An 11,214-nucleotide genomic window follows, 5' to 3' on the forward strand; every position below is an offset into this window, starting at 1 on the left:
TGCCCCTAATGAAACCGTGCTGGTTGCCCTTGAGCATTATCCCTGAGACCGGCCCATCGCAGATGTGCTCCATGATGATCTTCTCAAAGAGTTTCCCTAGGATTGAGGTAAGACTGACGGGCCTGTAGTTGCCTGGGTCCTCCCTCTTCACTTTTATAAAGATGGAGACCACGTTGGCTATTTTCCAATCATCCGGCACCTGGCCTGAGCACCGTGCGTGCTTGTAAAGCCTTGCCAAGGGCCCTGCAATAACCCCTGCTAGCTCCCTCGACACCCTGGGGTGGAGAGCATCTGGACCCACTGATCTGAACACATCCAGCCCCTCCAGAAGCTCTCTAACCTGGTCCTCCCCAACCTGAGGTCTGGAGGTGTTCCGCTCAAGTCCCGGTCACAGAGGTCAGTCTTAGTTTGACTTCACTTTCACAAAGGCTAGAGTTAGCTGACAATACTGGGATGTAATCTCTGGGATTCTGGTAGTTGGATGGATAAAACCAATTAGATTATCCAGCCTACTCCATGCCAGAGCAGATGGAATGACAAGTAGCTGATGCAGGTGAGTGCATGAGACTTTACAGGGCACCCGTGACCAGTCCACAATGACTAGACCATTGAGGCACTGGTGAAAGACAGAGTAATGGCTCTAATTTATGATTTGCACCCTTTGCTTTCAATGATCTTATAAACCAAAAACCTAGAATATGCTCCTCTCCCCTGTCCCATGCCCCAGACACTATAAGCTCCATGCTGGCTCACGAAAGACTCCGACTCTGTCCTTTTTATGGGGAAACTCCTATTACATCTTCACAGTGTAATAGAGCTGATGTGCCTTTCCCTGGGCCTTCTACCATTGAGAGCATTGCATAAGGTTGTCTTCAGCTTCAGCTGGGATCCAAGGTAAATGAAAGGAGTTGGATTGGTCCCTGCTCTGTGCACCCCCACATTGCTGCAAAGCGTGGATACACAGTGGATGGATTTGCAATGACTTTGCCCATCAATTAGCTTCAGATACAATCTGCAAAATAGTGATAAGTTCTTCATTTAAAATTGTAAACTGCAAGTGATTCTTGCAGCTAATAAGAGCACGTGTTCACCTGCTGTTTCCTGCCTGGCTAATTCCAGGTGCTTTCTTTCCTTATGACTCACCTGTTCCCTTCATCACCTGCAGGTGCATAGCCACATGTGTGTTTTAATTGCTATTTGTAAGCTTCAGCCCCTTTCTGCTGTGTGACTGACATTTAACTAGCAGCCATGATCTTGGGTCATGTCCTCGCCCTACGCAAGTCCATGGGAACAGGATTTCACCCTAGGGATTGTGGTAGTCCTTGGTTGTACTGTAAACTGACTGCTGTGGTCCTTCTTCTAGCTCCTACACAGGTTCATAGATTAACAGTGATCTGGTCTGACCTTCCTAGGAGGCCACAGATAGGCTTGTGGTTAAACCTCGCAACTGAGAGTTACGACAGCTCAATTCTTATCCTATCTCCCTTGTCCTGTTTCTTTTTGCTGTCACCTTTGAGGGCAGGCAGGCAGGCAGCCTTGAAATCTCTTTAAGGGCTACACATGTAAGATTAGCCTTGACTAGCCACTGGATGTCACCCTGCTACATGAATTAGTTTCAGCTGCCAGCTCTGCTGGGTGGAAGGCAGGTATTTATTTACAGACTGATGTCAGACGAGAGCTATATTGCTTCCCAGACTTGCATCAGCACAGAACAATGAACCGTGAGCTTTGCATAAACCACAAGCTGGCATTCAAGTTTCTTATACTTCCTTTTCATTGTGCTGGTGCCTCCCTGCATCCTCAGGGATCCAGCTACCCAGGACAAGGTTTGGCACCCAGCCCTCTCCACGCTGCTTCCTCTTTTGGGGTGATGCTGCTGTTCTCATTAAGCCAGTCATGTTCAGACTGAGCTGAGCTGTGACAGGACTTTGTTCTATTTTTCAGAGGCATCCAGGAAGGGAAGCAGCCTCAGAGACGCACTCTGGTGGAGAGGAACTGCTGGCATTAGGCTGTAGGCAGATAGCGACTAAGAGCGAACCTACCACTTCGTCATCCTCCACCAACACCATGTCATAGGCGCTAAGAGCTGCACAGAAGATGATGCAGGTCACACCTTCAAAGCAGTGGATCCACTTTTTGCGCTCTGACCTCTGTCCTCCCACATCAAACATCCTGTGGAGGGAATAGTACTACTGCTTTTACATGGCATCTTCTATCCTAGCGCACCTAATGCACATGGTGGTTGTAAGGGGGTGTTTGGCCCTCAAAGGCTGAGAGGCCAGGTGCAGGTACTCAGCAACTAATAGTCTGCCTGGCTGGGAGACTGGGAGCCAGCTGGGACCAATAGCCGCTAATGAGGTAGGAGTCTGAAGGGGGTTTAAAAAGTCCAGGAGACAAAGACAGGCTGTGGTGAAGCATGGAGCTAGAATGGTTTTCCTCACTTTGCCTGAAGAAAGACAGCAGGTTCTGGTTGGTTTGGTTCATTTGGTTTTCCCTGGTTTGGGCTGGCTTGTTCGTTATGGCTGTGAAGCCTCTCGGAAGAATGAAAACTGAGTGGAAGGCCTGCACGCGGAGCTGAATGGCTGAGCTAAGGAAGCTGGGTGAATGAGCCCCTAGAGCTGCAGCTGCTTATCAGGAGAAAAATGAGAGGGCTTTACACTTATCCTCACCTGAAGTTTAGATCTTTGACCGAGAACTTGGTCTCTATGATGCCTGTGGTCTTCACTCGGGACCGTAACACATCCTGTTCGGTGGGGAGGTAGCCAGGAGCTGTAATCCTTTCCATCTGGCTCAGGTAGCTAAAGGAGAAAGCAGGAGCATTTTAGCAATTGTAAAGGATGCAGAATATTGGCACAGGATGCAGGAAGAGGATGGGGAAGGTGTTATCAGGCCGATAGCGATCTTATGAGAGCAACTGGAAATGTTATCCCCATACACCGCGACTGCTGCCAGCCTGTGGCAAAGGACATGTCCTTCTAGCATAGCAGGAGAGCAGGGAGGTCCCCTTCATCATCTCCTGGCTTAAGCAGGGACAAAGCATGCATGTGGGCTTGCTGCGCATTGCTATATGGCCAGGGCTCTGTGCTATGTAGATAGAAAACATAAGGTCAGTCCCTGCTCCAAAAAGCTTACGGTCTCCAAAAAGGGCAGGTGGGGAAGAGCCCCATGTGCTGGTGGATGCTGCCAGCAGAATAGCATAGAGCAGTTTAATTTGCTTCATTGCCTAGAGAGCCTGGAGTGCCAGCACTCCTAGTTGCTCCTCCACTGTGGTTTTTTTGGAGCAGGGACTACATCTGCTGTGGCCTGCTAGAGAGCTGGCTAACAGGATGCGGTTTGTTAAACCGATGGTGCCTTTTGCAGTGTCATGTAAAGTAACTCGGCTGTCTTCAGCAGGTTTACAGTGGTGTGAGTGGAAGCAAGACTTGGCCCCATGTGAGTTACACAACTCAGAGGCTATTCAGTAGAGAACCTAAAATACCATGTAGGACTTGCACACTATACCATAGTACATGAGACAGCTGCTCCTCAGCCCCCAAACTACCTTCACATGTAGTATCAGTCTCCTGTCCCTATTCTGAGCTGCGTGAACTCCCCATTGCCCAATCAGTAGGAATGAAACCGGGTGTTGCTTCAGCAGCCTTTGCAATGGTCAGATAGGTGGTGATGCTTTCAGGCTACTAATATAGCCAAGGTAGTGATGGGGAATATCGGCATTGCAGAAGCAGCCCATGAGAGCTCTGTGTGTGTGTCGGCATGCATCCTAATGCTTCAAACCATTCTGGTCCTTCCAGTTGGATGCCCCAAGTCCTTTGACAGGCCATGCCAGTGTTAAAATTAAAACTTGCACTGGCTTCAAAGGGAACCAGCTCTGAAATGTCCTTTCTGCAGGGTTTCTCCTCACCCTGGCTTCCCCCTTGGCTGGAGCAATGCTGAGACTCCTCTGTCTGGTGGTGGAGTCTACCTCATTGAGGCATCAGTCATTTTGGTGCTGATGACTGGACTGATTCAAGTAATTAAGCACCAAACCTGTAGAGATCCCCCTGCCCAAAGGCTCTTGCCATCTGGAAGTTGCATTGCTTAATTACAGGGTTATAGGGACTGACTTACTATGAAGCAGAATCATTGAGCTGGTACTCAGAGGCTCTGTCGACACAGGCCTGCACTCCCGCATCTTTCCACAGCCTCTTTATACAGTCCACCAGCTCCTGGGGCATGGTCCCTTCCTCAATGGAGTCCGCCAAGTTGAATAGCAGGCGCCCATCATCCTGCAAGACACAGCCTGTGAGAAGGCTGGGTTGGAGACTGGCATGGTCTGGTGTGGGCCTGCCTGAGCTCAGCCTGGGCACATGTGTGTCCTCACATCCACACAGGACTTTGTTCTTGTTTGAGAACTAAATCCCCCATCCCCTTGTTGGATTTTTATTTTTTTAAGGATCAGCTTTCCCAAAAGGCCAAGGGAGGTGTTCCCTGCATCCATCCTGGCAATGTCTTGGGAGTGGAGAACAAAAGGTCCCCCTGGAAATGCTTCCCTTAACCAGTAGATGGCATCGCTTGATAGGAGTTTGATGTGGGAGGCAGCAGAAACCTAATGCCTTGTTCCCTGGGGCCGCTGCAGACATTGAAAGGAGCCCAGCCTTTGTGTCTGGGGTATCCTTCCTCATAGCTCCTGTCTTTGTGTGCTGGAAAGGAGCTGCCTTCCCCTGCAGGTCTTCATCCTGCCACCATTCCTGGAAGGGGAAACAGAAGCCTGTCGCTTGTCCATAAAGGGACAGTGACCTCTATTAAAATATATATCTGCCTTTGTAAGAAGCAGCTGGGAACACTTGGCTCCTAGCATGAATACAAATTAGTTGGAGTGATGGGGAGCCAGGCAGTGGGGCGGAGGGGAGAAGTTCAAAGCAGGAGCAGCGTCTAATGTGGCAGGTCGATCCTGCAGCATTGCTCATCGCTTCTGCCTGCCTGTTAGGGTGGCCATCATAGAGGACATTCTGGTTTTCTGCTGCTCTGTGCTCTATCGATACGAAACCCGATGCCTTTATGGTCCTCTATTTTTCTCTCCAAGAGAAAAATAGAAGACATAAAGGCATCCAGTTTCATATCAATAGAGGACAGAAGACAAGCAGACTGTCCTCTATGATGACCACCCTACTGCCTGTGGAAATGCATTTGTGTGTGTACATGAGGACCACTACACCCTCCCTCTCCCCCTGCCCTGCTGGGGTAGACAAGAGCACTCATGACTGTGAGGGCAGGGTACTGACCGCTCGCCCACTTTCACTGTAATCTATCCCCAGGGTGGTCATAGCCCGGATGATGGCCAGGATGGACTGCAGTATGTTGCCGTAGATGACTGCCTTGAACTCCATGCACTCCTCTGGTGAGTAACCGTCCTGATGGATAATCCTGTAGGGGATGCACAAAGAGACCCTTCTGAGAAACACAGCCTGGGTGTCCCTGGCAATTCTCTTTCTGCAGCACAGATTGGCATCTTCTGCTCTGGCCTGGATGACTCTTGTCAGAGTTTGGTCCCTGAACAAGGCTCGATTTGGTCCCTGCCTTGCCCATCCTTGAGGGAGAAAAGTAAACCGTGCTAGCATGAATGACTCCCCAGCAGGGCTGGTTCAGGCACCCTGGCTGGGGACAGGGAATGGGGTGGGGGCAGAGCTATGGACCCATGCAGCTGCACAGTGCTCAGCCTAGCAGGCTGGTGTAGCAATGTGCATCACCCCCACAGGGGAGTGAGGAGCCTTTTTACCCCCTAGTGCCAACACATGGCCAAGCCCATGTCTGCATCCACCGTGACATGGGCAAATTGGTGCCTCCCAGCCAGGGCTAAATGCAACAAGAAACTTCTGTCTCTGGTCATCATTTAAGCAGCCAGCGGTGGCAGCTTCCGCTGGGGGAAAGCATGGCCCAGGCTAACTCTCTGGCTCCTAGACTGACCAGCTGTGACTCTTATTCAGTCAAGAGTCTTGTGGTTGGGTCCTACTCAGTCTGCAGCCGCTACAGCCCCCAGGCTCCTCACAACTGCACTGCAGCCCAGCCAATTCCACCTTGCTCGGTACTGGTGTATCGGATTTCTTCTGTCTAAACACAGCGTGCTGTGCACTCTGTACTGAATTTTGCCTTGGTTTCCAGCTGCTTCTCCAGCTTGCCAAGACTGTTTGTTCTGATCCTCTTCTCTAAAGTACTTGCTGCTCCATCCAGTGGGTATCACCCACAAGCCAGAGAAGTGCTCTCCCTGCTCCATCCTCCTCAGGATTTGACACCTGCTGGTTGGTGCCTGGCTAAGGATCAGCCTGCCACTGCAAACACCTACAGTTCCCAGTGCCTGGTGTGCTGTGCATTAGCCAAGGGAAGTTGCTGAGACACTAGATCATCACTCCATTTAACCCAATGTCCGTGCCCTCAGTGGCATCTACAGCTGATGCCTGGGATCTCTCACATACATCCTTTGTTTGTTCTTAGCCTACAGCATGAAGAGACATCCCACAGCTGCTGACCCAGGAAGCAAGAGAAGTGCTCTCCTTTTGATCCAAGATCATGAAGCTACAGATGTTACATCTATTTACATCTTTAGTCCCTTTTATTCTGCTCTTCTCAGTGCTGTCCTGCACCTAGCCTGGCCTACCCGCCGTTAGCAAGTTAAATAGGCAGTACTTATGCCCAGATCAGACCTCTGGAAGGAAATAGACCTGGTATTTGTTCTGAGATCCAGGCCAGAGATTGCACTTACTTCATCTGCTTGACAATTGTGCTCTTGCCTGACTCCCCAGCACCTAGAAAAAATGGGAGGAAATTCTTTAGTGCCAACAGTGACAGACTTCAGTCCTAAAGAGGGAGAACGCAGCCCTTCCCCACAATAATACTGTTATGATGGTATGGTCTGAGAGCCAGCATTCAGGACTTACACTGCTCTCCTTGTCCCCGAAGTGTTTTCCTCTGGAATTGGCTCCCAGGTAGTGCAGCACTGCTGGATTTCTCTGAAACCCGGTGGGTCTGTTTAGTGGCATATTATTCCTGGATTGAGTGAATTGAGATCTAGTCACTGGGCTCCCAGGAGGCCACTAACCAGATCAAAGGCTCAAACCCATGGAAAGACCAGCCATTTCTCCTGTTTTACCTAGTGGTCCAGAGGCCTGCTCTGCTGAAGGAGCTCATCTCCTCCCCCTTTGTGCTGGAGCTGGTATGCTGCATCCCTGAGCAGTGTCTTGAGGGGGAGGCATGCCGTTCTGCCTGAGCTGGAGCTGAGTGGAAAGGCCAGCCCTGACCCTCAGTGGGTGCATCTACACGAGACACTAAACGTGCAGTAGACTAATTCTGTGTATTAGCGCGGCAGGAAAAAACCGTGCTAATCCGCAGTATAATTAGTCTACTGTGCGTTAGTGTCACCAGAAAAAAGAGCATGTGCCAGCGCTACTGCATAGGACTGCTAATTACAGTGCACTAAGTACCTGTTATTACAGGTATAAAACTAAATGCACCGTAATTATGGTGCACTAACAAACATGTAGACGTGCCCTATTTCTTTCACTCTTACCTTCTCTTTATTCCTCGGGATTGCTATTGGGCCTGCCCACATCACTGCCCCAAGAAGCGTGGAGTTGCCTGCCTCCAAAACCATCCATGCCACCTAGAGGCTAAGTCATTTATGAGGGAATAGGAATAATCAAGAGATCACTGAACTGCAGGGATTAAGGACCACTCTGCTGTTTGTACTGCTTTCATCTTAACACATGAGTGCCTGGCTCTGGAAGCTACACTGCAAGACCTGTCTGTGCTTTGGGGATCCCCTCTGCACCCCAGCATGGTAGAAGGCCTGCGGGAGACAGAGACACGGAGCACCATATTCCCGAGAGCTGGAGGGGCTGAACTCCCTCTGGAGCTGGGATTCTCAGCATGGCTGTGTGTCCTCTCCCCTTGGACGTGACTAGCTTGTGGCAGGGCTTAGCATTTCTTAGCCTCTCCCGATTCCTGTTCTCTCTTTTCCTGCCCTTCAGCTCTCTGTGACAAGCCCTGGAGATTGCCTCGTCTCATTGCTTTAAGCTGCTTATTCCCAAGCAGGAAGCTGCTTAGAATTAAGGGCCTAATTGTGCTGAGCTCCACATCCCTGCCATCAGCTGGATAAACTTTGCAGTGTTGCTTAGCCAGTCGTGCACTGCCTGCCCCTACAGTGCGCCTGGCAGGCAGCGCCGCCATGATCTGTAGCTGCCAGAGAAGGCCTTTATCCCTTTTAGGAGCGATGCTGGGTGAGTGAGGCAGTGACGCACACTCCCTATGGCAGAGCCATTGCCTAACCTGAATTGAAGGCCAAGCCTTGAGTGCACTTGGGTCTGTCTGCCTGAGCCAGGGGCACCCTTTTCTGTACTGGCTGTGGGATGAGAAGAGCATGGGTGGCTTGCTGCTCCCAGGCCTGGGAGGGGTGGGCAGCTGGCAGAAACCTATGGCCTCCATTTCCTGCTCACGTGAGCTTTCTCCCATGACCAACCCGAGGCATAACTAATCATTTCAGCGCCCTAAGCAGAGATGCACCCATCACACCTTGCAGTGCCCAGGCCAAAAGGGCTTGAACGCATCTCTGTCAAATGCCACTAGAACAGTGGCCAAAGAGCGGGCACCAAAGACACCAGCTGCCATCACTGCTCCAGGTCCCCTGGAGCCACCTTTCTGAAGCCCTCTCTAAAACTGCACCTGGGGCTGGTGCCCTGCTCACCTCCCTCTAGTTATGCTACTGAACCAGCCCGTTGGTGGTTGGAGCAGGGGCACATTCTTGGAGATCTCTGTTTCTTCGGGACTAGCATTGGCCTAGCAGAGACTTGGAAACCTCTCATAGCACAAGGGAGAAGGCAGGCAACAGTGAAGGAGATACAGAAGCCCCCTAAGCTATGGAGCAGGAGTGAACAAGAGTTGGCTACAGTGCTCAGGTAGCACAGAACATGCCAGCTCGAAGAAGGGGAAGACCTGCCAGGAGGGGGACATTGATTTTAAAACCAGGAGGAGTCATTGTGGCCACCTTGTCTGACCAGCGGCACAGCTCAGGGCAGAGAGCCCCACTCAGCCACTTCTGAATGAAGCCTGAACTTGTGTTTGATCTAGAGCCTATCAAAGGCATCTGATCTCAGCACACAGCCTATTCTGCCATTGAGCATTAGGCTAACCTAGGAAGACAAAATCAATATGGTCAGAGATAAAGCGCAGCCCTTCCTGTGTTAATGAAGCATTTAATCATGTTGCTAGATTACCCGTAATGCCACAAGAAGGTGGAGACAAACATGCTCATCAGTGTGCTGTGCCTTCCTCCACTCCAGTGCTCTCAAAGCCTCTCTCATGACCGCTAATGAGGACAGGATGGATCCTGGGAACACGCCAGAACAGTCGCCTTGCAGGGACAACCCAAAACACTGCAGAGCCTTTCCTCTGAGTGGAGCAGACAGCGCTGCTGTGCTCCTGTTACCTAAGAGCTAGCTCAGGCGCATCCAAGAGCTGTGCAAGGTCAGCCTGAGAGGCTCGGGCTAGTACCCAGCTGTCCCAGCTCCCTGTCCAGAGTTGGGGGGCTCCATCCTAACATGACATGTCACAACCACCATGTATTTGCTTTCTCGGCCTCTTGAAGGTTCAGATCAAGCGTAGCCTATGCTTACCCAGGAGAAATACCGTGATCACCACAGTGGCTTCCTAGCTGCACCCAGGGAAGACGGCTCTGCTGGCATGGGATAGTACCGGCATTGGTGATGCATAGTTAATCTTGGCTTTATGCCTGCTTTATAGAAATGGGCGACTCCACCCTAGCTTGCTCCTGGGGCCTTATGGCTGAGGGCAAGCAAAAGTCAGGGGCATCTGAACCCCAAGCCTCTGGGCTTGGGCCTGCAAATAGGATGCCTGCCAAAGGTTTTGGGAACATCTGAAGCCCCAGATGGGGGTGGAGGATGTTTGCTGGTAGTAGGGCCACTTATGGTTCTGGACTAACTCATGGATTTGGAATGGATTTGGCCAGTTGGGCTGGAAATACAGAAAACTAAAAAATAAATAAATTGTTTTTTTGACCAGAATGATGCCCTTGTCATGTAAGGGCCCTCAAGGAAGAAGGGTGAACAAATCCAGCAAAGCAGTCTTAGTCCCGGCAGGAATGGGCTGCTGTTACCAGACCTGCCAGGCACCCCTTCTCCAGCCCTTTTAATCCTCACTAATGGGCTGATTTCCCCACCCCCACCTCCTCTCCAGAAGATGCTTATGACCTCCTGTTACATGCTGTAGGCTGAGAAATCTGAGAGCCCTGATAAGCACCTCGCTTAAGAAACCGTCAGGCTAATGAGAGCCCATCTGATGCCATTCGGGACAAGAGCTTCATCTTGGCCAAACCACAGGCAAGCTGGCCACATCTCTGAGCCCAGGAGGAACGAAGCAGCCGGGTTGGACTCCAGCCTCACCCTGCTCTCCCTTTCAGCCCCTCTTTTCTTTTTCCCATCTCCCCTCCATTCATAAATCCCTTCTGACAAAGCAAACATCCACTTTTCCTACAATGAGCATCTCTGCTTTGTTCTTGCATCCCATCTCCCCTGGCCAAGGCTCCCTTTGCTTAAGGGTTGTGCTTTTCCTATACGCTGCTTGGCCAATCGAGAACTGCAGGCCACGTCATCCCATCCCATCCCATCCCATCCCTGACCCGGAGGCCCGCTTGCACAGCTCTTCCCTGGTTGCACAGTCACTTGTTATTAAATCCAGGGAGAGCAGTTCCTGTGGGTGCAGTCACTCACCTGCTCACTCATTCCTGGCCTCCCCCAAGGCAGGCTCCACTGTCCCACCAGGAAAGCTCCCACCTTACCTAGCAGTAGCAGCTTGACTGTCTTCGCCTCCTTGTCTGCATCTTCCTGTAGCTTCTTCTCCAGCTCCTTGGACCTCTTGGCCATCTCCTTATCTTCAGCACTTGCTCCGCTCCCCATCCTGGTGTCTTCCTCCCCTGGCTCCTCTAGCTGGGCTAACTCCCGCAGTCCTTCCGTCTCTTCCAGGTCTCCACACAAGGTCACTCACCCTTTGGTGGGGTGTGGGAGGGGAAGTGAGAAACAGAAAGAAGGGGGGAAAAAGGGGGTATCTGCCCAAACTGCTACAGGGCTGCTGAGGGCAGCCTGGTTCTGGATGTCCGCAGAGGAAGGCTACTAGCCACAGACTGCTTAGAAATGAGCACAGGAGCCCTTTGCCTTGTCCTCCCCCTTACCC

General features: G+C 51.2%; 1 protein-coding gene across 1 annotated transcript in view; it reads right to left on the reverse strand.

Annotated features, from left to right (window-relative positions):
* The window catches only part of GNAT2 (G protein subunit alpha transducin 2), an 18,928-nt gene extending 7,714 nt beyond the window's left edge, over nt 1–11,214 (reverse strand). Inside the window, exons 1-6 of the mRNA XM_019513857.1 lie at nt 10,823–11,214; nt 6,737–6,779; nt 5,262–5,403; nt 4,108–4,265; nt 2,670–2,798; nt 2,043–2,172 (exon numbers count right to left, since the gene is read on the reverse strand). Of these exons, the coding sequence (XP_019369402.1) occupies nt 2,043–2,172; nt 2,670–2,798; nt 4,108–4,265; nt 5,262–5,403; nt 6,737–6,779; nt 10,823–10,940 (720 nt within the window). The 5' untranslated portion in view covers nt 10,941–11,214. The remainder of the gene's footprint in view (nt 1–2,042; nt 2,173–2,669; nt 2,799–4,107; nt 4,266–5,261; nt 5,404–6,736; nt 6,780–10,822) is intronic.

Source organism: Gavialis gangeticus, unplaced genomic scaffold (genome assembly GCF_001723915.1).
Source record: "Gavialis gangeticus isolate Ggan-Ray unplaced genomic scaffold, GavGan_comp1, whole genome shotgun sequence".
Classification (NCBI taxonomy): Eukaryota; Metazoa; Chordata; order Crocodylia; family Gavialidae; genus Gavialis; species Gavialis gangeticus.